The following is a 25710-nucleotide window of genomic DNA, read 5'->3' on the forward strand; positions in this document are numbered from 1 at the left end:
AGCTGTGGTTACATAATGTGACTATTAGGATTGTCACCTTTGGTCTTTATCTACCTCGTTGTCTTGGGATGCAGAGTCTTTCTCCTTCAGATGCATCACTAAAATCGTCTCCATGAGGCTCAGCATCATCAAACTAAAAATCCCAATGCAGTAGACCGCTGAGGGGAGAAGGCCGCATCATTAATACGGACAAATGACCTCACATTGAATCAGTATATGTGCTGCTCCTGCTCATATGAATTATAGTCCAATAAAGTAATGACTCTTGAGCTTCTTTACCTATAAGAGGAATCATGTCTGAAGAGGAAGGCAGAATCTCATTGAGAATAAGCTGCATCACGGTGACAGCGAGCAGCACAGTGACCTTGAAGCTGAGCTTCTCGTCGCTGCTGTCTGAGATCAGGAAGGAGGCCATGTCCAGACAAAAGAAGAACATGATGGGTAGCAAGAAGTTGGCGACGTAGAGGGCAGACTGCCTCTGCATCTTGATCTGTGAAATGATGTAAGGTGGTTGATGTTTACATTTGTCAAAGGCAAAACCGAATCAACTACGGGTATTACAGGTATGTACACAACAAGTGACTTCAACTAATTTCTTTAACGGATTAACGCAACTTGCATTTTTTGGGTTGTAGTGGTCTCAGTTTAAAAGCTAGAAGATATTGAAGATATTGGCATCATATGAAACTAGAAAACCTCAGGAATCCATTGATACCAACCATGTTATACTAGCTTGTTGGGAAGAAGACTAAATAACGCTCCAAACTTACAAGGGGTTCCTTGACCTCTGACCTCCAGATATGTGAATGTAAATGGGTTCTATGGGTACCCACGAGTCTCCCCTTTACAGACATGACCACTTTATGATAATCACATGCAGTTTGGGGCAAGTCATAGTCAAGTCAGCACACTGACACACTGACAGCTGTTGTTGCCTGTTGGGCTGCAGTTTGCCATGTTATGATTTGAGCATATTTTTTATGCTAAATGCAGTACCTGTGAGGGTTTCTGGACAATATTTGTCATTGTTTTGTTAATTAATATTCAACAATAAATATATACATACATTTGCATAAAGCAGCATATTTGCCCTCTCCCATGTTTATAGGAGTATTAAATATTTGACAATTCCCCCTTTAAGGTACATTTTGAACAGATAATAAATGTGTGACTAATTTGCGATTAACTGCGATTAACTATGCGATTAATCGTGATCAACGGCCCTAATATGTTCCTGCTTTTTGGACATTTACCAATGACATGCCTGTATAAAGACTAACAAAATTGAAATACTTCAGTAAACTACTTGTAGGTGGAAATGATAATGGAACATTTATTTTACACTTCTGTGTGTCTGTGTCCAGAAATACTTACAGTGAAAACCACCACGTTTTGGTTGAAGCCAAAATTATCAACAGTTTTGTTGTCCATGGTCAAGTTGAGGAACAGCCACTCGGACTGGGTCCGCTTCATCATTTTGCTAGACCACGCTATGTTCCATGAGACGTTATCTCCCAAAACAAACTCTATATCCTCATCTGAGGCGGGAGATAAAAATAAAACAATGAGGTTTCCCTGCAGGTTAACAAAGAAGGAATATATGCTATTTGTTTTCAGGTGACATACAGTAAACTCACTATAAAAATCATTAAAGCACACATGCATTCAAACTCAAACAGACACAAGAACAGGTCACGCTCACCAGAGTATATGACAGACTTGAAAGTGAGGTTGCAGCTCTGAATGTCGAAGGGGAATTTGTAAATTTGCATCCTGCAGATGCTGACCACCACCATGTTTTTTCTGAGTAGGACTCTACCGTTACTGTTAACCATGAGATGAGGACTCTGATCGGTCTTGTCCTTATTTATCCTGTATGAGAACACACACAAAAATGCTTTTAACTGAATTTCACATAATGTTATTAATATACTATAGAACATAACTTCATGTAAAACATACTGAGAGTATGCAATGAACTGCACCATATAACTGCAGTATATGTGGTTCAGTACTGGCTGTTTGCAGACACGTTCAAACTTACATCTCTCCAATAGTTAAATCTGGCTTCCACAATAATTTAGTAGGAAGATAAATCTCCTGAATACCACAGAAGTCATCAGGATTCCAAGAAATGTCGTCACCCTGCCACCACTATAGAGGAAAACATGCATTTAAACAAAGAAAGTTGAGTTTCCCAACAGAGGTTTGAGAGGTTTTCATTCAATCAAAAAGTGTTTTCTTCCTCAGAGAGAACTCACCGAATCAATCCAAAGGTATGAAACAAATTTCTGGTGCTTCTCGTTCTGTGAGCAAAGAAATATGTCAGACGTCTTCGTCTAGCACAAATTCAATGTTAATACAAGTTCATAAACATCAGTTCATATGACAGTTTTGAACAGGCGCACCTGAGGACTGTACTAAGAAGCAGGATTTGGGGCTAACGAAGTAACTTCAGGTTTAACCCTGGGTTTCATGAGTGCTGCTCCGGAGCAGGTTATGTTTGAGATAATGGTACGTGTCCACAGGGGCGTTAGTCGTGCTAGTCGTCGCTGTTAGTCGTCGCTGTTAGTCGCCGCTGCTATCACTGCTGCTAGTCACTGCTGCTATTCGTCGCTTTTATCACTGTAAGTCGCCGCTGCTATCATTGTTAGTCGTTGCTGCTATCACTGCTGCTAGTTGCCGTTGCTAGTCGTTGTCACTGCTAGTTGTTGCTGCTAGTCGTTGTTGCTGCTAGTTGTTGCTGCTAGTCGTTGTTGCTGCTAGTTGCCGTTGCTAGTCGTTGTCGCTGCTAGTTGTTGCTGCTAGTTGTTGCTGCTAGTCGTTGTTGCTGCTAGTTGCCGTTGCTAGTCGTTGTCGCTGCTAGTTGTTGCTGCTAGTCGTTGTCGCTGCTAGTCGTCGTTGCTGCTAGTTGTTTCTAATAGTCAATGTTGCTGCTAGTTGTCGCTGCTAGTCGTTGTCGCTGCTAGTTGTTTCTAATAGTCAATGTTGCTGCTAGTTGTCGCTGCTAGTCGTTGTCGCTGCTAGTTGTTTCTAATAGTCAATGTTGCTGCTAGTTGTTGCTGCTAGTCGTTGTCGCTGCTAGTTGTTGTTGCTGCTAGTTGTTTCTAATAGTCGATGTTGCTGCTAGTTGTTGCTGCCAGTCGTTGTCGCTGCTAGTTGTTTCTAATAGTCAATGTTGCTGCTAGTTGTCGCTGCTAGTCGTTGTCGCTGCTAGTTGTTTCTAATAGTCAATGTTGCTGCTAGTTGTTGCTGCTAGTCGTTGTCGCTGCTAGTTGTTGTTGCTGCTAGTTGTTTCTAATAGTCGATGTTGCTGCTAGTTGTTGCTGCCAGTCGTTGTCGCTGCTAGTTGTTGTTGCTGCTAGTTGTTGCTGCTAGTTGTTGCTGCTAGTAGTTGTCGCTGCTAGTCGTTGTTGCTGCTAGTTGTTTCTAATAGTCGATGTTGCTGCTAGTTGTTGCTGCCAGTCGTTGTCGCTGCTAGTTGTTGTTGCTGCTAGTTGTTGCTGCTAGTCGTTGTCGCTGCTAGTTGTTGCTGCTAGTCATTGTCGCTGCTAGTTGTTGTTGCTGCTAGTTGTTGCTGCTAGTCGTTGTCGCTGCTAGTTGTTGCTGCTAGTCATTGTCGCTGCTAGTCGCCGCTAACGCTGCTAGTTGTCATTTCTGTGAAATCGTGGTATGCTGTTACTTGATTTTGTGATATCCTGTTACATTACAAACAAACAGAGAAATGGAGCCAATATAACCTCCTCAACAGTAAATGATAATTGTAATTTATAATTAGAAACAACCACCTACCATGTCTAGAATGGCATAGAGTAGTACATCCAGGAATACCTTTGTGGGCAATTTAGCGCTCCCAGGCCGGGTCATGGAGAACAGCTCATTATTTTCGGTCAAGTTCAGATGCTTTAAAACATCCAGATGTCTGCAGGAACCATTGGAGGACTTCGCCTCTACAGTGAAAACATCAGGACACATTCTCAATGAGAGGGTTCAGGAAATGTGATGCTCTTCATTTTTCCTTTGAATTAGAACTTCAGATCACTCATGATGTCATCTCAGTTACTCATTAAAATAAAATCATTGTATGTATTCACTGCATCTGAATTCATCATATAAATTTGAGTGTTTTTCAGCTATTCTACTGGCAAGGTTGTGACGGTCTGTCAGTGTAACGGGGGGTTCTGGTCCTCTGTTTACTTCCTCTAAAAACAGTTCATGACGGCCCGTTAACTTATTATTTTACCGCTGATAGCGGTGGCAGTCAACAGGCTCTGCGTTGTGTTTGTTTGTAGACCAACGGCTGACGGTTAATGGTTAATGTTTCACTCCAACGACCACAGACAGCTCCGATGTTGATTCAACAGATATTAATTTTGCTTACAAGCACTTCGGGACACACGTTCACCTGGGAGATACAAGCCCGGTTTCAAGATTATACACTATATATAGACTATACATTAACATTTACAGATTAAAGTTTACACACACACACACTCACCTGGGAGATACGAGCCCGGTCTGATTTGTTCCCCCAGTGATAAGCTTTTATAGCTCCATCGTTACCATGGATACCGTAGTATTACATTCTAAATATTAAATAACTGCATAAAAATATGAAAATAACACAAATATATACACCTAACGATTATCAAATAAAGGTAAAATTACTAAAAATATAAATAGTAACAAGAGTAACAATTTATTAAAGCTGCAATATGTATCTAATGTAACATGCAAGAGGCATATGTTACATCAGTCAATCCACCACTTTGACCCAGACATGAAATATATTTTCCTAACCTAACCAAGTAGTTTTGTTGCCTAAACCTAAGGAGATTTCTGACAGAAAGGGCTTTCTGGTTAAATTTGCCCGGTTTTTATTTATTCTCTTGTTTCTTCACTTTATTGTAAAGCACTTTCAACTACACCCCCTTAATGAAAGGCTCTTTTTCAATCATTAAATATTAATCCAGCTCACAAATAGATACCCAACCACTATATCAATTTTTAAATGTGGGCATTTTTACAGTCTACATAGGTTTCCATTTGAGATCCATCTTCTATATATCACCAAATGCATGTAATCAAATCATAGCCAGCAACACTCAGAACTGTCTGAAAACCTAATTCAGTTGCAGCTATTTAGAAAGCAAAAGTACAATCAAAATGATATATACTCAGTTGCCAGTTGTTTAGGTACACCTACGTAGCTAAAATCAACCCAGTGTAATACGATATCCCTGCAATAAATGCTACTACTGTAGAGTGACATTGCGACCTTTAGTGTTTGCATTAGTGTTTCTAATATTTTATCATGTTTGTATCAGTGAATTGGCTAAATATTAGACACACCTCCCAGCATTCACCAGCACCACAAACTACATCTTCCAAAATGATTGTAAAGTTTGCATCAACATCTCTTTCAAACAGTTTCAACAAAGAAATAAACATTATACTAAATATCTCACTCAACCTCTAGCGGTATGCAGATAGTTTTGAGTCTGTCCAAGTTTTCTTTTTAGAAAACATCAGTGTCCAACTGTTACTCTTGATGAGCCACAGACTTAATTACAGTGAGGTCTGTAGATTATTCAGAGCAACAGGGATGCTGTGAGGATGAGAGAAACCTTACCTGCGAGGAGGAGCAGAAAGAGGAACCCTGACAGCATCATGACATCGGGATCAGTGAGAATCCAAAGTCTGTGAGAGGTTTGTACAACAAATGTGGTCTCCAGAAACATGACCCGATGAGCGGTCATCCTCGTAATGGAAGAGGGCAGGGCAAACAAACCAACCGTTTATCGTCTAAGGCAGTGATTCCCAACCAGATGAACTCCATCGTGTAGTTCTGCAGTTGAAAGAGCATACCTGGAAATATTGAAGAGCTGCTCAGTTAATTTGACAAGATACATTATAATTTGGTGAAGAATAAATTATGGTTTAGGCACATACTGTACCTTTAGGGGAACGATACAAGTAAAATAGCCTTTGTTGCAATTTGTGTGAGGTGAAGTTACATTATTACTGGACTGTTTTGGTTCACTCTCACCGCCCTCACACACACACACACACACATACAGAGTAAAAAAACACAGAGAGAATATGTTTTGTTTTTATTATTTATTTTTGCATTATATAGAATCTGATACATGTTGTCAGAGCCAGTATAGAAAGCAGATATCAGGACTGTTATTTCATGAATAAAGCAAAGTAATGCAGAGAGAGAGAGATGTGAAAGAACACCACAGAAAGACTACATGATAATACTGAACCCGTATACAGAAAAACCCATTAAATGGCTTCAGAATATTATAGATGTGTTTCAGTTGTAGAATAACTTCTGTGACTCCGGAGGATCCAAGTCAGAGAAAATTGCTCAAATTACTACAAATCTTTAACAGAAATCCTGCGTTGCAAACTGGTGGGCTTGATGCATACTCGAAACCAAAGGTCAAGATATCTCTACTGCAATGATTTTAATAATTCTTACTTTAGCCATGTTAGCGCTGGCAAAGTCGGTTTATAGAGCTTAGATAAGATTCAGACAAAGCTGTGAGAATATGTGTGATATGAATTTGCTTGCACTTAATTACATCCTTCATTGTTTAAATATTTTATACAATAAATTGTACATATTTTAATGTTTTGGAAGGATTTAAAGGATTGCCCAATATGACATATTTATGTAAGACTACATGCAATCTTGTTAACACCTGTACGCATACATTTTCCCAAAGACTGGGACAGGAGATTTTATTATGGTCTCCAAATAAATGTGCAGAATTTCTTCCATTGTCTTTTATTTAAGGTTTCTATCTGCAGTACAGATTTGAGCCACACAAGGAAGCCTGAATGTTCATATTGTTCTGTTGATTGTAGCCTATTTATAACATATGAAAGGCTAGTGTACATTCAGTTTGTTTTACTGATGAGAGGAAAACCACAAGAACCTGTTAACTCCGCCTAAATGCATTTATTTTCTCAAATTTATTAAGTATTTTAACATGCGTATGTTTTCAATAACACATGCATAAAACAAAGATGTGATTTATCAAACGTATATCTCTTCAAAATGGTTGTTTTACCTATTAAAGATAATATAAGGTGATGTTGAAATGGCAGTATAAATTGTCAGCTTTCGCCGCTGCACAATTTGACCTGCAGCATGACTTGTCAGTTACCAGAAATATTAGCAGTATTATTTTCGTCACTTTTCCAACTGAAAAACATGAAGGCAAAAAACAGACTGGCAGCTATGATGTAGAGAATGAAGAAAACTCTGTTGATCGTTTTAGCCACTCCGGTCCAGTAGCCGGGCTTCCCTTCTTCCTTCCTGCAGCTGAAGAGCAGAGTCAGAGTTTTCACCGCCTCCCTCTGCTCGTCTGAGAGCTCCTCAAAGTCACAGGACTCCTCCGTCAGTTGGTTGCTGCTACCCTGAAAAAAACAGTTAAATAAGCTGTGGTTACATAATGTGACTATTAGGGTTGTCAACTTTGGTCTTTATCTACCTTGTTGTCTTGGGATGCAGAGTCTTTCTCCTTCAGATGCATCACTAAAATCGTCTCCATGAGGCTCAGCATCATCAAACTAAAAATCCCAATGCAGTAGACCGCTGAGGGGAGAAGGCCGCATCATTAATACGGACAAATGACCACACACTGAGTCAATATATGTGCTACTCCTGCTCATATGAATTACAGTCCAATAAAGTAATGACTCTTGAGCTTCTTTACCTATAAGAGGAATCATGTCTGAAGAGGAAGGCAGAATCTCATTGAGAATAAGCTGCATCACGGTGACAGCGAGCAGCACAGTGATCTTGAAGGTGAGCTTCTCGCCGCTGCTGTCTGAGATCAGGAAAGAGACCAAGTCCAGACAGAAGAAGAACAGGACGGGTAGCAAGAAGTTGACGATGTAGAGGGCAGACCGCCTCTTCATGGTGATCTGTGAAACGATGTTAGGTTGTTGATGTTTACATTTGTCAAAGGCTAAACCGAATCAATCAATCATTACCTGTTCAGAAATACTTACAGTGTAAACCAACATGCTTTGGATGAAGTCAAAATTATTAACAGTTTTGTTGTCCATGGTCAAGTTGTGGAACAGCCACTCGGACTGGGTCCGCATCATCTTGCGAGACCACTCTAAGTTCCTTGAGATGTCACTTAACGGAACCAACTCTATATCCTTGTCTGAGGCGGGAGATAAAAATAAAACAGTGAGGTTTCCCTGCAGGTTAACAAAGAAGGAATATATGGTATGTGTATTCAGGTACTCTCCTGGAACCATCACCTTAACATGGTGGAGAGGTTTGTGTGTCCCTATGACCCTGAGGGCTGTGTTGTCTGGAGCCTGATGCTCCCGGTAGGGTCTCCCATGGCAAATTGGTCTCAGGCGAGGGGCCAGACTAAGAATGGATCATAAACCCCAATGAAGAAACGAGACAGAGGAGAAGGTACCCGGGCTGGAGGAAGCCCGGGGCCCACGTCTGGAGCAAGGCCCAGAAGGAGGGCCCGTCAGCGAGCGCCTGGTGGCCGGGCTTGCCACGTAGCCCGGCCGGGGACACCCCGAAGAAGCAACGTGGCAACCCCCTCCTCGCCATCCTGTGGGCTCACCACCTGCGGGAGGAACCGCTGGGGTTGGGTGCAATGTCACACGGGTAGCAGTGAAGACCAGGGACCTCGACGGACCGGACCCGGGTGGCAGAGGCTGGCTCTGGGGACGTGGAACGTCACCTCTCTGTGGGGGAAGGAAACGGAGCTTGTGCAGGAGGTGGAGCGCTATCAGTTAGATCTGGTAGGGCTTACCTCTACGCACAGCCTCGGTTCTGGAACCGTACTCCTGGACAGGGGTTGGACTTTATGCTTCTCTGGAGTTGCCCATTGTGTGAGGCGCCGAGCGGGTGTGGGGATACTCACAAATCCCCGGCTGTGTGCCGCTACGTTGGAGTTTACCCCGGTGGACGAGAGGGTCGCCTCCCTACGCCTTCGGGTTATGGGGGGGAAACTCTGACTGTTGTATGTGCATATGCACCGAACAGCAGTTCGGAGTATTCGGCCTTCTTGGAGACCCTGAATGGAGTCCTGTATGGGGCTCCAGTAGGGGACTCCATAGTTCTGCTGGGAGACTTCAACGCGCATGTGGGCAACGATGGAGACACCTGGAGTGGCGTAATTGGGAGGAATGGCCTCCCTGATCTAAACCAGAGTGGTCGTTTGTTATTGGACTTCTGTGCTAGTCATGGACTGTCCATAACGAACACCATGTTCGAACATAAGGATGCTCATAAGTGTACGTGGTACCAGAGCACCCTAGGCCGAAGGTCGATGATCAATTTTGGAATCGTATCGTCTGATCTGAGGCTGCATGTTTTGGACACTTGGGTAAAGAGAGGGGCCGAGCTGTCAACTGATCACCATCTGGTGGTGAGTTGGGTCAGAGGGTGGGGGAAGACTCTGGACAGACCTGGTAAGCCCAAACGGGTAGTGCGGGTGAACTGGGAACGTCTGGAGGAGGCCCCTGTCCGAAAGATCTTCAACTCACACCTCCGGCGGAGCTTTTCTGGCATCCCTGTGGAGGTTGGGGGCATTGAACCCGAGTGGGTGATGTTCAAAGCTTCCATTGCTGAAGCTGCGGCGGTGAGCTGTGGTCTAAAGGTCTTGGGTGCCTCAAGAGGCAGCAACCCTCGAAAACCATGGTGGACATCGGTGGTCAGGGAAGCCGTCCGACTGAAGAAGGAGGCCTTCTGGGATATGTTATCTCGGAGGTCTCCGGCTGTGAAGGAGGCAAAGCAGCGGGTGTGGGAGGAATTCGGAGCAGCCATGGCGAAGGACTTTCGGTCGGCTCCAAAGTGCTTCTGGAAAACCGTCCGGCACCTCAGGAGGGGGAAACGTGGAACCATCCAAGCTGTGTACAGTAAGGATGGGACACTGTTGACCTCAACTGAGGAGGTAATCGGGCGGTGGAAGGAGCACTTTGAGGAACTCCTGAATCCGACTAATACGCCCTCTATTGTAGAGGCAGAGCTGGAAGCTGATGGGGGACCATCATCAATTACCCTGGTTCTGGTCACTGAGGTAGTCAAACAACTCCACAGTGGCAAAGCCCCGGGGATTGATGAAATCCGTCCAGAAATGCTGAAGGCTTTGGGTGTGGAGGAGCTGTCTTGGATGACACGTCTCTTCGACATTGCGTGGAAGTTGGTGACAGTGCCTAAGGAGTGGCAGACCGGGGTGGTGGTTCCCCTGTTCAAAAAGGGGGACCAGAGAGTGTGTGCCAATTACAGGGTGTCACACTACTCAGCCTCCCTGGTAAAGTGTACTCCGAGGTGCTGGGAAGGAGGGTTCGGCCGATAGTCGAACCTCGGATTGAAAAGGAATAACGCGGATTCCGTCCTGGCCGTGGAACAACGGACCAGCTTTTCACTCTCGCAAGGATCCTGGAGGGGGCCTTGGAGTATGCCTTTCCAGTCTACATGTGTTTTGTGGACTTGGAGAAGGCGTATGACCAGGTCCCTCGGGATAAACTGTTGGGGGTGCTGCGGGAGTATGGGGTGAGGGGGTCACTTTTCAGGGCCATCCAATCTCTGTACGCCCAAAGCGAGAGCTGTGTTCGGGTTCTCGGCAATAAGTCTGACTCGTTTCCGGTGGGGGTTGGCCTCCAGCAGGGCTGCGCTTTGTCACCAGTCCTGTTTGTGATATTCATGGGCAGGATATCAAGGCGTAGTCGGGGGAGGAGGGTTTGCAGTTCAGTGTGCTGAAGATCTCATCGCTGCTTTTTGCAGATGATGTGGTCCTGTTGGCGTCATCGGTCTGTGACCTCCAGCACTCACTGGATGAGTCTTTACCCCAAGTGAAGGAGTTCAAGTACCTCAGCTGCTCCTTTGCGTTGAAAGGAGCTAGCTGAGGTGGTTCGGGCATCTAGTAAGGACGCCCCCTGGGCGCTTCCCTAGGGAGGTGTTCCAGGCACGACCAGCTGGGAGGAGACCAAGGGGAAGACCCAGGACTAGGTGGAGAGATTATATCTCCACACTGGCCTGGGAACGCCTCGGATCTCCCAGTCAGAGCTGGATAATGTGGCCCGGGAAAGGGAAGTTTGGGGTCCCCTGCTGGAGCTACTGCCCCCGCGACCCGACCCCGGATAAGCGGTTGAAGATGAGTGAGAGTGAGTGAGTGAGTGTATTCAGGTAACATTCAGTAAACTGACTGTAAAAATCATTAAAGCACACATGCATTCAAACTCAAACAGACACAAGAACAGGTCATGCTCACCAGAGTATATGACAGACTTGAAAGAGAGGGTGCAGTTCTGAATGTCGAAGGGGAATTTGTAAATTTGCATCCTGCAGGTGCTGACCACCACCATGTTGTTTCTGAATGTGACTGTACCGTTACTGTTAACCATGAGACAAGGACTCTGATCGGTCTTGTCCTTTTCTATCCTGTATGAGAACACACACACAAATGCTGTTAAATGAATTTCATATAATGTTATTAATATACTATAGAACATAACTTCATGTAAAACATACTGAAAGTATGCAATGAACTGCACCATATAACTGCAGTATATGTGGTTCAGTACTGGCTGTTTGTTGCATGTCAGAACAGACACATTCAAACTTACATCTCTTCAATAATTAAATCTGGCTTCCACCATAATTTAGTAGGAAGATAAATCTCCCGAATACCACAGAAGTCATCAGGATTCCAAAAAATGTTGTCACTCTGCCACAACTATAGAGGAAAACACGCATTTAAACAAAAGAAAGTTGAGTTTCCCAACAGAGGTTTGAGAGGTTTTAATTCAATCAAAAAAAGCTTTCTTCCTCAGAGAGAACTCACCGAATCAGTCCAAACTTTTGAAACAAATTTCTGTTCCTTCTCGTTCTGTGGGCAAAGAAATATGTCAGACGTCTCGGGAACTGTCATGAAACTTAGCTCAAATTCAATGTTAATACAAGTTCATAAACATCAGTTCATATGACAGTTTTGAACAGGCGCACCTGAGGCCTGTACTAAGAAGCAGGATTTGGGGCTAACGAAGTAACTTCAGGTTTAACCCTGGGTTTCATAAGTGCTGCTCCAGAGCAGGTTATGTTTGAGATAATGGTAAGTGTCCACAGGGGCATTAGTCGTGCTAGTCGTCGCTGTTAGTCGCCGCTGCTATCACTGCTGCTAGTCACTGCTGCTATTCGTCGCTTTTATCACTGTAAGTCGCCGCTGCTATCATTGCTAGTCGTTGCTGCTATCACTGCTGCTAGTTGCCGTTGCTAGTCGTTGTCACTGCTAGTTGTTGCTGCTAGTCGTTGTTGCTGCTAGTCGTTGTCGCTGCTAGTTGTTGCTGCTAGTCGTTGTTGCTGCTAGTTGTTGCTGCTAGTCGTTGTCGCTGCTAGTTGTTGCTGCTAGTCGTTGTCGCTGCTAGTCGTCGTTGCTGCTAGTCGTCGTTGCTGCTAGTTGTTTCTAATAGTCAATGTTGCTGCTAGTTGTTGCTGCTAGTCGTTGTCGCTGCTAGTTGTTGCTGCTAGTCGTTGTCGCTGCTAGTTGTTTCTGCTAGTCGATGTTGCTGCTAGTTGTTGCTGCTAGTCGTTGTCGCTGCTAGTTGTTGCTGCCAGTCGTTGTTACTGCTAGTTGTTGTTGCTGCTAGTCGTTGTCGCTGCTAGTTGTAGCTGCCAGTCGTTGTCGCCACTAGTCGTTGTCGCTACTAGTTGTTGCTGCTAGTCGTTGTCGCTGCTAGTTGTAGCTGCTAGTCATTGTCGCTACTAGTTGTTGCTGCCAGTCGATGTCGCTGCCAGTCGTTGTTGCTGATAGTCGTTGTCGCTGATAGTCGTTGTCGCTGCTAGTTGTTGCTGCTAGTCGTTGTCGCTGCTAGTCATTGTCACTGATAGTTGTTGCTGCCAGTCGTTGTCGCTGATAGTCGTTGTCGCTGGTAGTCGCCGCTATCGCTGCTAGTTGTCATTTCTGTGATATCGTGGTATGTTGTTACTTGATTTTGTGATATCCTGTTACATTACAAACAAACAGAGAAATGGAGCCGATAATTGTAATTTATAATTATAAACAACCACCTACCATGTCTAGAATGGCATAGAGTAGTACATCCAGGACTACCTTTGTGGGCGATTCAGCGCTCCCAGGCCGGGTCATGGAGAACAGCTCATTATTTTCGGTCAAGTTCAGATGCTTTAAAACATCCTGATGCCTGCAGGAACCATTGGAGGACTTCGCCTCTACAGTGAAAAAATCAGGACACATTCTCAATGAGAGGGTTCAGGAAATGTGATGTTCTTAATTTTTCCTTTGAATTAGAACTTCAGATCACTCATGATGTCATCTCAGTTACTCATTAAAATAAAATCATTGTATGTATTCACTGCTTCTGAATTCATCATATAAATTTGAGTGTTTTTCAGCTATTCTACTGGCACGGTTATGACGGTCTGTCAGTCAATCCGCCACTTTGACCCAGACATGAAATATATTTTCCTAACCTAACCAAGTAGTTTTGTTGCCTAAACCTAAAGAGATTTCTGACAGAAAGGGCTTTCTGGTTTAATTTGCCCATTTTTATTCTCTTGTTTCTTCACTTTATTGTAAAGCACTTTCAACTACATCCCCTATATGAAAGGCTCTTTTTCAATCATTAAATATTAATCCAGCTCTATATCTGCAGTAATATGATTGTGGTCAAACAAATGCCATCATGAGAGGGGCGTTGGCAGAACCGGACCAGCACTAACCAACCACTACATCAATTTTTAAATATGGGCGCTAAATATTTACAGTCACTTTACAGTCTAAATAGGTTTCCATTTGAGATCCATCTTCTATATATCACCAAATGCATGTAAAAAATAATGGCCAGCAACACTCAGAACTGTCTGAAAACCTAATTCAGTTGCAGCAATTTAGAAAGCAAAAGTACTATCAAAATGATATATACTCAGTTACCAGTTGTTTCGGTACACCTACGGTAGGTACCTACGTAGCTAAAATCAACCCAGTGTAGTACGATATAAATGCTATTAATGTACAGTGACAGTGCGACCTTTAGTGTTTGCATTAGTGTTTCTAATATTTTATCATGTTTGTATCAGTGAATTGGCTAAATATTAGACACACCTCCCATTTTAGCCCACTATTCAACAGCACCACAAACTACATCTTCCAAAATGATCGTAAAGTTTGCATCAACATCACTTTCAAACAGTTTCAACAAAGAAATAAACATAATACAAAATATCTCACTCAACCTCTAGTGGTATGCAGATAGTTTTGAGTCTGTCCAAGTTTTCTTTTCAGAAACCATCAGTGTCCAACTGTTACTCTTGATGAGCCACAGACTTAATTCCAGTGAGGTCTGAAGATTATTCAGAGCAACAGGGATGCTGTGAGGATGAGAGAAACCTTACCTGCGAGGAGGAGCAGAAAGAGGAACCCTGCAAGCATCATGACATCGGGATCAGTGAGAATCCAAAGTCTGTGAGAGGTTTGTACAACAAATGTGTTCTCCGGAAACATTACCCGATGAGCGGTCATCCTCGTAATGGCAGAGGGCAGGGCAAACTGACCAATCGTTTATCGTCTAAGGCAGTGATTCCCAACCAGATGAACTCCATCGTGTAGTTCTGCAGTTGAAAGAGCATACCTGGAAATATTGAAGAGCGGCTCAGTTAATTTGACAAGATACATTATAATTTGGTGAAGAATAAATTATGGTTTAGGCACATACTGTACCTTTAGGGGAACGATACAAGTAAAATAGCCTTTGTTGCAATTTGTGTGAGGTGAAGTTACATTATTACTGGACTGTTTTGGTTCACTCTCACCGCCCTCACACACACACACACACACACACATACACACACACATACAGAGTAAAAAAACACAGAGAGAATATGTTTTGTTTTTATTATTTATTTTTGCATTATATAGAATCTGATACATGTTGTCAGAGCCAGTATAGAAAGCAGATATCAGGACTGTTATTTCATGAATAAAGCAAAGTAATACAGAGAGAGAGAGATGTGAAAGAACACCACAGAAAGACTACATGATAATACTGAACCCATATACAGAAAAACCCATTAAATGGCTTCAGAATATTATAGATGTGTTTCAGTTGTAGAATAACTTCTGTGACTCCGGAGGATCCAAGTCAGAGAAAATTGCTCAAATTACTACAAATCTTTAACAGAAATCCTGCGTTGCAAACTGGTTGGCTTGATGCATACTCGAGACTAAAGGTCAGGATATCTCTGCTGCAATGATTTTAATAATTCTTACTTTAGCCATGTTAGCGCTGGCAAAGTCGGTTCATAAAGCTTAGATAAGATTCAGACAAAGCTGTGAAAACATGTGTGATAGGAATTTGCTTGCACTTAATTACATCCTTCATTGTTTAAATATTGTATACAATAAATTGTACATATTTTAATGTTTTGGGTGGATTAAAAGGATTGCCCAATATGACATATTTATGTAAGACTTCATGCAATTTTGTTAACACCTGTACGCATACATTTTCCCAAAGACTGGGACAGGAGATTTTATTAGGGTTGCCAAATAAATTTGCAGAATTTCTTCCATCGTCTTTTATTTAAGGTTTCTATCTGAAGTACAGATTTGAGCCACACAAGGAAGCCTGAATGTTCATATTGTTCTGTTGATTGTAGCCTATTTATAACATATGAAAGGCTAGTGTACATTCAGTTTGTTTTACTGATGAGAGGAAAACCACAAGAGCCTGTTAACTCCGCCTAAATGCATTTATTTTCTCTCATTTATTAAGTATTTTAAAATGCGTATGTTTTCAGTAACACGTGCATAAAACAAAGATGTGATTTATCAAACGTATATCTCTTCAAAATGGTTGTTTTACCTATTAAAGATAATATAAGGTGATGTTGAAATGGCAGTATAAATGGTCAGCTTCGCCGCTGCACAATTTGACCTGCAGCATGACTTGTCGTCAGTTATCAGAAATATTAGCACTATTATTTTCGTCACTTTTCCAACTGAAAAACATGAAGACTAAAAACAGACTGGCAGCTATGATGTAGAGAATGAAGAAACCTCTGTTGATCGTTTTAGCCACTCCGGTCCAGTAGCCGGGCTTCCCTTCTTCCTTCATGCTGCTGAAGAGCGGAGTCAGTGTTTTCACCGCCTCCCTCTGCTCGTCTGACAGCTCCTCAACGTCACAGGACTCCTCCGTCAGTTGGCTGCTGCTACCCTGAAAAAAACAGTTAAAGGGACTGTTTGTAAGAATCAGAAATGCTTGTTAACAGCGACACCTATGGCCGTGAAGTCAACGAAAGTCAGCGTCGGGTTTGCGTTGTGCTCACTCTACATAGACATGAATGAGCATCGCTCAAAACAGTGATGCGACACACATCAGTTAAAACCACAATATCACTCTATATTTCAGCTGCTTGGCAGTAATGTTAGCTGACCAGACGAAGGTCTCTCCATGAATCACTGCTGATCCTAGTGTTGGCTTTTCCTGCTTCAGCCTCCCGACCGCGGCCGGAGGGAACGGGAGACACCGGAGTTTTGGCCCTGGAGACCAAAGCTACGGTCTCCCCCACGTCCTGCGACCGCGTCCAACACTGTTTTGCAAGACGGGCTACACTACATATAACTTTGAGGTTTTGGTGCTTCCCAGTAGTTTGTGTTGGAGTCTGAGTCTGAACAGCATAGCCACACGCAAGCGCGCATGGGACACCGACCCCCAATGATTTATACGAGTAAGAAGTTACAAACAGTCCCTTTAAATAAGCTGTGGTTAAATAATGGGACTATTAGTGTTGTCATCTTTGGTCTTTATCTACCTTGTTGTCTTGGGATGCAGAGTCTTTCTCCATCAGATGCATCACCAAAATTGTCTCCAGGAGGCTCAGCATCATCAAACTAAAAATCCCAATGCAGTAGGCCGCTGAGGGGAGAAAGCAGCATCATTAATACGGACAAATGAATTCAAATTGAGTAGGTATATACGTGCTGCTCCTGCTCATATGAATTACAGTCTAATAAAGTAATGACTCTTAAGCTTCTTTACCTATAAGAGGAATCCTGTCTGAAGAGGAAGGCAGAATCTCATTGAGAATAAGCTGCATCACGGTGACAGCGAGCAGCACAGTGACCTTGAAGCTGAGCTTCTCGCCGCTGCTGTCTGAGATCAGGAAGGAGGCCAAGTCCAGACAAAAGAAGAACAGGACGGGTAGCAAGAAGTTGGCGATGTAGAGGGCAGATCGCCTCTTCATGGTGATCTGTGAAACGATGTTAGGTTGTTGATGTTTACATTTGTCAAAGGCTAAACCGAATCAATCAATCATTACCTGTTCAGAAATACTTACAGTGTAAACCAACATGCTTTGGTTGAAGCCAAAATTATTAACAGTTTTGTTGTCCATGGTCAAGTCGTGGAACAGCCACTCGGACTGGGTCCGCATCATCTTGCGAGACCACTCTAAGTTCCATGAGATGTCACCTGACGGAACCAACTCTATATCCTCGTCTGAGGCGGGAGATAAAAATAAAACAGTGAGGTTTCCCTGCAGGTTAACAAAGAAGGAATATATGGTATGTGTATTCAGGTACTCTCCTGGAACCATCACCTTAACATGGTGGAGAGGTTTGTGTGTCCCTATGACCCTGAGGGCTGTGTTGTCTGGAGCCTGATGCTCCCGGTAGGGTCTCCCATGGCAAATTGGTCTCAGGCGAGGGGCCAGACTGAGAATGGATCATAAACCCCAATGAAGAAACGAGACAGAGGAGAAGGTACCCGGCCTGGAGGAAGCCCGGGGCCCACATCTGGAGCAAGGCCCAGAAGGAGGGCCCGTCAGCGAGCGCCTGGTGGCCGGGTTTGCCACGGAGCCTGGCCAGGGACACCCCAAAGAAGCGACGTGGCAACCCCCTCCTCGCCATCCTGTGGGCTCACCAACTGCGGGAGGAACCGCTGGGGTCGGGTGCAATGTCACACGGGTAGCAGTGAAGACCAGGGACCTCGACGGACCGGACCCGGGTGGCAGAGGCTGGCTCTTTGGACGTGGAACGTCACCTCTCTGTGGGGGAAGGAGCCGGAGCTTGTGCAGGAGGTGGAGCGCTATCAGTTAGATCTGGTAGGGCTTACCTCTACGCACAGCCTCGGTTCTGGAACCGTACTCCTGGACAGGGGTTGGACTTTATTCTTCTCTGGAGTTGCCCATTGTTTGAGGCGCCGAGCGGGTGTGGGGATATTCACAAATCCCCGGCTATGTGCCGCTACGTTGGAGTTTACCCTGGTGGACGAGAGGGTCGCCTCCCTACGCCTTCGGGTTATGGGGGGGAAAACTCTGACTGTTGTATGTGCATATGCACCGAACAGCAGTTCGGAGTATTCGGCCTTCTTGGAGACCCTGAATGGAGTCCTGTATGGGGCTCCAGTAGGGGACTCCATAGTTCTGCTGGGAGACTTCAACGCGCACGTGGGCAACGATGGAGGCACCTGGAGTGGCGTAATTGGGAGGAATGGCCTCCCTGATCTAAACCAGAGTGGTCGTTTGTTATTGGACTTCTGTGCTACTCATGGACTGTCCATAACGAACACCATGTTCGAACATAAGGATGCTCATAAGTGTACGTGGTACCAGGCACGACCAGCTGGGAGGAGACCACGGGGAAGACCCAGGACTAGGTGGAGAGATTATATCTCCACACTGGCCTGGGAACGCCTCGGATCTCCCAGTCAGAGCTGGATAATGTGTCCCGGGAAAGGGAAGTTTGGGGTCCCCTGCTGGAGCTACTGCCCCCGCGACCCGACCCCGGATAAGCAGTTGAAGATGAGTGAGAGTGAGTGAGTGAGTGTATTCAGGTAACATTCAGTAAACTGACTGTTAAAATCATTGAAGCACACATGCATTCAAACTCAAACAGACACAAGAACAGGTCATGCTCACCAGAGTATATGACAGACTTGAAAGTGAGGGTGCAGCTCTGAATGTCGAAGGGGAATTTGTCAATTTGCATCCTGCAGGTGCTGACCACCACCATGTTCTTTCTGAGTATGACGCAACCGCTACTGTTAACCATGAGATAAGGACTCTGATCGGCCTTGTCCTTTTCTATCCTGTATGAGAACACACACACAAATGCTGTTAACTGAATTTCATATAATGTTATTAAAATACTATAGAACATAACTTCATGTAAAACATACTGAAAGAATGCAATGAACTGCACCATATAACTGCAGTATATGTGGTTCAGTAGTGGCTGTTTGTTGCATGTCAGAACAGACACATTCAAACTTACATCTCTTCAATAGTTACATCTGGCTTCCACCATAATTTAGTAGGAAGATAAATCCTCTGAATACCACAGAAGTCATCAGGATTCCAAGAAATGTCGTCACCCTGCCACCACTATAGAGGAAAACATGCATTTAAACAAAAGAAAGTTGAGTTTCCCAACAGAGGTTTGAGAGGTTTTCATTCAATCAGAAAGTGCTTTCTTCCTCAGAGAGAACTCACCGAATCAATCCAAACGTATGAAACAAATTTCTGGTCCTTCTCGTTCTGTGAACAAAGAAATATGTCAGACGTCTCGGGAACTGTCATGAAACTTTGCACAAATTCAATGTTAATGCAAGTTCGTAAACATCAGTTCATATGACAGTTGTGAACAGGCGCACCTGAGGCCTGTACCAAGAAGCAGAATTTGAGGCTAACGAAGTAACTTCAGGTTTAACCCTGGGTTTTCAGGGCTGCTATCACTGTTAGTCATCGCTGCTAGTCGTCACTGCTATCACTGCTAGTCAAAGCTGCTAGTCGTCACTGCTATCACTGCTAGTCGTCGCCACTGCTGGTCGCCACTGCTGGTCGCTGCCGCTAGTCGTCGCTGCTATCACTTCTAATCGTCACTTCTAGTAGTCGCTGCTATCCCTTCTAGTCGTCGCTGCCGCTAGTAGTCGCTGCTATCACTTCTAATCGTCACTTCTAGTCGTCGCTGCTATCACTTCTAGTCGTCACTTCTAGTGGTCGCTGCTATCACTTCTAATCGTCACTTCTAGTGGTCGCTGCTATCCCTTCTAATCGTCACTTCTAGTGGTCGCTGCTATCCCTTCTAATCGTCACTTCTAGTGGTCGCTGCTATCACTTCTAATCGTCACTTCTAGTGGTCGCTGCTATCCCTTCTAATCATCACTTCTAGTGGTCGCTGCTATCCCTTCTAATCGTCACTTCTAGTCGTCGCTGCTATCACTTCTAATCGTCACTTCTAGTGGTCGCTGCTATCCCTTCTAGTCGTCGCTGCTAGTCGTCGCTGCTATCACTGCTGCTAGTCGTCGCCACTGCTAGGCATCATTGCTGCTATTCGCCGCTGCTAGTCGTTGTCACTGCTAGTTGCCGCTATCACTGCTTTCGCTGATAGTTGTCGCTGCTATCACTGCTAGTCGTCACTGCTAGTCCACCCTGCTAGTCGTCGCTACTATCACTGCTAGTCATCGCTGATAGTCGTTGCTGCTATCACTGCTAGTTGTCGCTGCTAGTCGCTGATAGTCATCGCTGCTAGTCGTCGCTGATAGTCGTTGTAGCTGCTAGTCAATGTCGTTGCTAGTCGTCGCTGCTATCACTGCTAGTTGTCGCTGATAGTCGTCGCTGCTATCACTGCTAGTCATCGCTGATAGTCATCGCTGCTAGTCGTTGTTGCTGCCAGTCGTCGCTGCTAGTCCACCCTGCTAGTCGTCGCTGATAGTCGTTGTAGCTGCTAGTCAATGTCGCTGCTAGTCGTTGTCGCTGCTAGTTGTTGCTGCTAGTCATTGTCGCTGCTAGTCGCCCTGCTATCGCTGCTAGTTGTCATTTCTGTGATATCGTGGTATGCTGTTACTTGATTTTGTGATATCCTGTTACATTACAAACAAACAGAGAAATGGAGCCAATATAACCTCCTCAACAGTAAATGATAATTGTAATTTATAATTAGAAACAACCACTTACCATGTCTAGAATGGCATAGAGTAGTACATCCAGGAATACCTTTGTGGGCGATTCAGCGCTCCCAGGCCGGGTCATGGAGAACAGCTCATTATTTTCGGTCAAGTTCAGATGCTTTAAAACATCCAGATGTCTGCAGGAACCATTGGAGGACTTCGCCTCTACAGTGAAAACATCAGGACACATTCTCAATGAGAGGGTTCAGGAAATGTGATGCTCTTCATTTTTCCTTTGAATTAGAACTTCAGATCACTCATGATGTCATCTCAGTTACTCATTAAAATAAAATCATTGTATGTATTCACTGCTTCTGAATTCATCATATGAATTTGATTGTTTTTCAGCTATTCTACTGGCACGGTTATGACGGTCTGTCAGTCAATCCGCCACTTTGACCCAGACATGAAATATCTTTTCCTAACCTAACCAAGTAGTTTTGTTGCCTAAATCTAAGGAGATTTCTGACAGAAAGGGCTTTCTGGTTTAATTTGCCCGTTTTTATTCTCTTTTTTCTTCACTTTATTGTAAAGCACTTTCAACTACATCCCCTTAATGAAAGGCTCTTTTTCAATCATTAAATATTAATCCAGCTCACAAATATCTGCAGTAATATGATTATGGTCAAACAAATGCCATCATGAGAGGGGTGTTGGCAGAACCGGACCAGCACTAACCAACCACTACATCAATTTTTAAATATGGGCATTAAATATTTACAGTCACTTTACAGTCTAAATAGGTTTCCATTTGAGATCTATCTTCTATATATATCACCAAATGCATGTAATCAAATCATAGCCAGCAACACTCAGAACTGTCTGAAAACCTAATTCAGTTGCAGCAATTTAGAAAGCAAAAGTACAATCAAAATTATATATACTCAGTTGCCAGTTGTTTAGGTACACCTACGTAGCTAAAATCAACCCAGTGTAATACGATATAAATGCTATTACTGTACAGTGACATTGTGACCTTTAGTGTTTGCATTAGTGTCTCTAATATTTTATCATGTTTGTATCAGTGAATTGGCTAAATATTAGACACACCTCCCAGCATTCACCAGCACCACAAACTACATCTTCCAAAATGATCGTAAAGTTTGCATCAACATCACTTTCAAACAGTTTCAAAAAAGAAATAAACATTATACTAAATATCTCACTCAACCTCTAGTGGTATGCAGATAGTTTTGAGTCTGTCCAGGTTTTCTTTTCAGAAACCATCAGTGTCCAACTGTTACTCTTGATGAGCCACAGACTTAATTCCAGTGAGGTCTGTGGATTATTCAGAGCAACAGGGATGCTGTGAGGATGAGAGAAACCTTACCTGCGAGGAAGAGCAGAAAGAGGAACCCTGACAGCATCATGACATCGGGATCAGTGAGAATCCAAAGTCTGTGAGAGGTTTGTACAACAAATGTGCTCTCTGGAAACATTACCCGATGAGCGGTCATCCTCGTAATGGCAGAGGGCAGGGCAAACTGACCAATCGTTTTTTATCGTCTAAGGCAGTGATTCCCAACCAGATGAACTCCATCGTGTACTTCTGCAGTTGCAAGGGCATACCTGGAAATATTGAAGAGCAGCTCAGTTAATTTGACAAGATACATTATAATTTGGTGAAGAATAAATAATGGTTTAGGCACATACTGTACCTTGTACTGTGATAGTAAAGTCGCCGGTTGATTCCATCATTTCACTAGAAAAGAGATTCATGCATGTAATGTAGGGCTGCAACTAATGGTTGTTTTCATTGTTGATTTATCTGTTGATTATTTTCTCGATTAATCGATTAGTTGTTTGGTCTAGAAAATGGTTTACCAAAGCCCAAGATGACGTCCTCAAATGTCTTGTTTTGTCCACAACTCAAAGATATTCAGTTTACTGTCATAGAGGAGTAAAGAAACCAGAAAATATTCACATTTAAGATTTTTAATTTAATCGTTGACAACTAATTGATTAATCGTTGCAGCTCTAATGTAATCCTGTGTAATTGATAACTGGAAATTGACACGTGCGTCTCGTGTTGCCGGACACTCGCAGGAGAACGCACAAAAATACGTTGTTGAAAGTCGTACTGAGCGTAACGAAAAAAAGTAAATTTGTGTCTATGTACACAAATCAAATAGATTAAATTTCGTGACTATTTCACAAACTGCCGTGAGACTGTTGACTTTTGACGCTAATCGGCGCTAACGGTTTTTACCTCAGTTGCCACCGTTAGCTGTGTCACAGCCTGTAGCTAGCTGCTGACTGTGTTGGTGAACAGGTCAAGTCAGCGGGTTAAACTAGAATAACTTAAGTTTCCGTTGTTGTTAGGGCACCAACATGATTATTACCAGTCGCTCTCACGCCTCATGCATCACGTCCATCTTCAACTCTCCCCACCTCACAGTTTTTAAAACCTGCTTCACCGTATCAGAGCTGCATTAACTTACTGTTGATAGTGTAACCGAGAGGTCTTTTATGTGCGTTTATACTTATTTATCATGTGAAATAAGGACACGATGAGACGGAGGCTTGAACATGCTGGCGTCTTTACTCGTTCCCATCTCCAGACTCCCGTTCTAGTCACAGTAGCATCCCGTTATAAACATTACACTTCCTCTTTACCTTCACAATAAAAGCTCAGCACTCCCTTGTATTTGCTAACAGGAAAGAAGTCCAACTTGAGGTGTTTCACAAACAGTCCTCTCCATAATAAAGGTTACAATATTAATAACCTGCTGCAGCTGCTTCACATTAAAAGCAGTCAAACGGTGAAAAATACCATGTAAAAAAACATCTGTCACGGTGGTTAACCTGCAGACCTCCGTCTCCTCTGTGTGTGTATAGGATATATATATAGATAATGAAAATCATCATGTAGCCTATGCAGTCTCATACTTTGTTTAATGGACAGGTAAACAAGAACAATTACACAGCAGGCATTAACCACATTATACTGCAACCTGAGAGAGCATGATACAAGTTCTCTTACACTTGCATGCTTTGTTTTTAAATGTATTTTATTATGTATCTGGTGGATTCATTGAACACTAGCATTGTGCAGAATATATGCTGTGTATACTGTAAAACATGCAAACAACACTATTGAAGGACTACATATATCTAAACAGTTCTGATGATGCAGGATAGCTTGTCCAAAATGCATTAAACATCTGTGTAGTCTGACACTCATTTGTGACCATGCCAAATATACAGGGAAGGGTTTCCTACTGTAGGTTGCAAGTCTTGTAAGTAATGACAATGGGAACTACATCTCTATCTTACGCGTCATTATTTAGCACCATTATTCGTGTGCATTCCAGTGGAAAAACATCCAGATAAAAAACACACTGGCAGCTGTGACATAGAAAATGAAGAAAACTCTGTTGATAGTTTTAGTCAGTCTGGTCCAGTAGCCGGGCTTCCCTTCTTCCTTCCTGCTATTGAGGAGCACAACCAGCGTTTTCAGCAACTCCCTCAGCTCATCCGAGGCATGGGGCTCCTCCGTCAGCTGGCTGCTGCTGCTTCCCTGCAGAGGTGGTGGTTAATCAGCGAGATTACAAACCAAATTAAAGCTGCAAGCAGCGATGAACGGGCCTTTGCACATTCACGCACGCCAGGGGTACTTGCGGGACACCGGTCGTCGTGGCCAGACGCAATGAAAGAGGAACTCTGCTGAGTGCAATGATGCGTCCCTCTACTGTCTACGACAAACGGTTCATGGGTTATGAAAGGGGGCGGGGATAAAGTTTAGGGGTGGAACTATGAGTTGATATTGGCACGTCGGTATTGGCACGTAAATATCTTCAGGCCTGGACCCTTATCGTGCCTAAGAAATTTGGAAAAGATTTGACAAAGTACGCAGAAGTTACAACAACTTCCTGTTTTATGGCAAAAGGCGCTTATTTTTACCGCCATGCCACATCACCAATGTTGCATGAAAACGCAAATGATTGATGACTTTTGATTGCAAAGGTCTTGGAGAAAAAGGTCATTGACGAACACATTTCGTCATAGTTTTCGTTAACGAAATTAACACGGTTTGAGAAAATATTTGATATCCTTTTTTGGTAATTTTGGCTGAACCAGCCCTTCAAAGTGTAATGTAATCCCAACCTTCAGCGGTGCGATTGGTGTTTCATCAGCAGACACATCAGAGATGCACGGAGTCCATTTCTTCTCCTCTGGAAGGACATAAAAAGATCCAGTATGAATTATAAGTTATAAATGTTCAGAAAGTAACTAAAGGTGGACATCATAATAACAGTAAAATTAGAAGTACCTCTGCACTCTTGTGATGCAGAGTCTTTCTCCATCAGATACATCACCAAAATCGTCTCCAGGAGGCTCAGCATCATCAAACCAAAAATCCCAATGCAGTAGACCGCTGAGGGGAGAGGGCAGCATCATTAATGTGGACAAATAACCACACATTGACTCAGAGCTCCTGCTCATATGAATTACAGTCCTATAAAGTAATGACTCTGAGCTTCTTTACCTATAAGAGGGATCTTGTCTGAAGAGGAAGGCAGAATCTCATTGAGAATAAGCTGCATCACGGTGACAGCGAGCAGCACAGTGACCTGGAAGCTGAGCTTCTCGCCGCCGCTTTCTGAGATCAGGTAGGAGGCCACGTCCAGACAAAAGAAGAACAGGATGGGTAGTAAGAAGTTGACAATGTAGAGGAGAGACCGCCTCTTCATAGTGATCTGTGAAATGAGGTTTTAAGGGTCAAATGGTTGATGTACACACACA

The 25710-nt window shown here is 43.6% G+C and overlaps 1 protein-coding gene across 4 annotated transcripts in view; it reads right to left on the reverse strand.

The window, feature by feature from the left end:
- LOC119479788 (5-hydroxytryptamine receptor 3A-like) overlaps positions 1 to 25710 on the reverse strand; it is a 31791-nt gene that overhangs the window by 1646 nt on the left and 4435 nt on the right. The window contains exons 1-8 of one of the 4 annotated variants that reach the window (XM_037755747.1): positions 20972 to 21175; positions 19508 to 19552; positions 19290 to 19399; positions 18935 to 19104; positions 17354 to 17514; positions 17056 to 17266; positions 16829 to 16932; positions 15096 to 16243 (exon numbers count right to left, since the gene is read on the reverse strand). In XM_037755747.1, coding sequence (XP_037611675.1) covers positions 16226 to 16243; positions 16829 to 16932; positions 17056 to 17266; positions 17354 to 17514; positions 18935 to 19104; positions 19290 to 19399; positions 19508 to 19552; positions 20972 to 21154 — 1002 coding nt within the window. In that variant the 5' untranslated portion in view covers positions 21155 to 21175 and the 3' untranslated portion in view covers positions 15096 to 16225. Of the gene's footprint in view, positions 1 to 54; positions 159 to 279; positions 491 to 15095; positions 16244 to 16828; positions 16933 to 17055; positions 17267 to 17353; positions 17515 to 18934; positions 19105 to 19289; positions 19400 to 19507; positions 19553 to 20971; positions 21176 to 25710 lie in introns of those variants that run through there. The other 3 variants (XM_037755744.1, XM_037755745.1, XM_037755746.1) reach the window with 3 other exon arrangements.

This window comes from Sebastes umbrosus, chromosome 20 (assembly GCF_015220745.1).
Source record: "Sebastes umbrosus isolate fSebUmb1 chromosome 20, fSebUmb1.pri, whole genome shotgun sequence".
Taxonomy (NCBI): Eukaryota; Metazoa; Chordata; class Actinopteri; order Perciformes; family Sebastidae; genus Sebastes; species Sebastes umbrosus.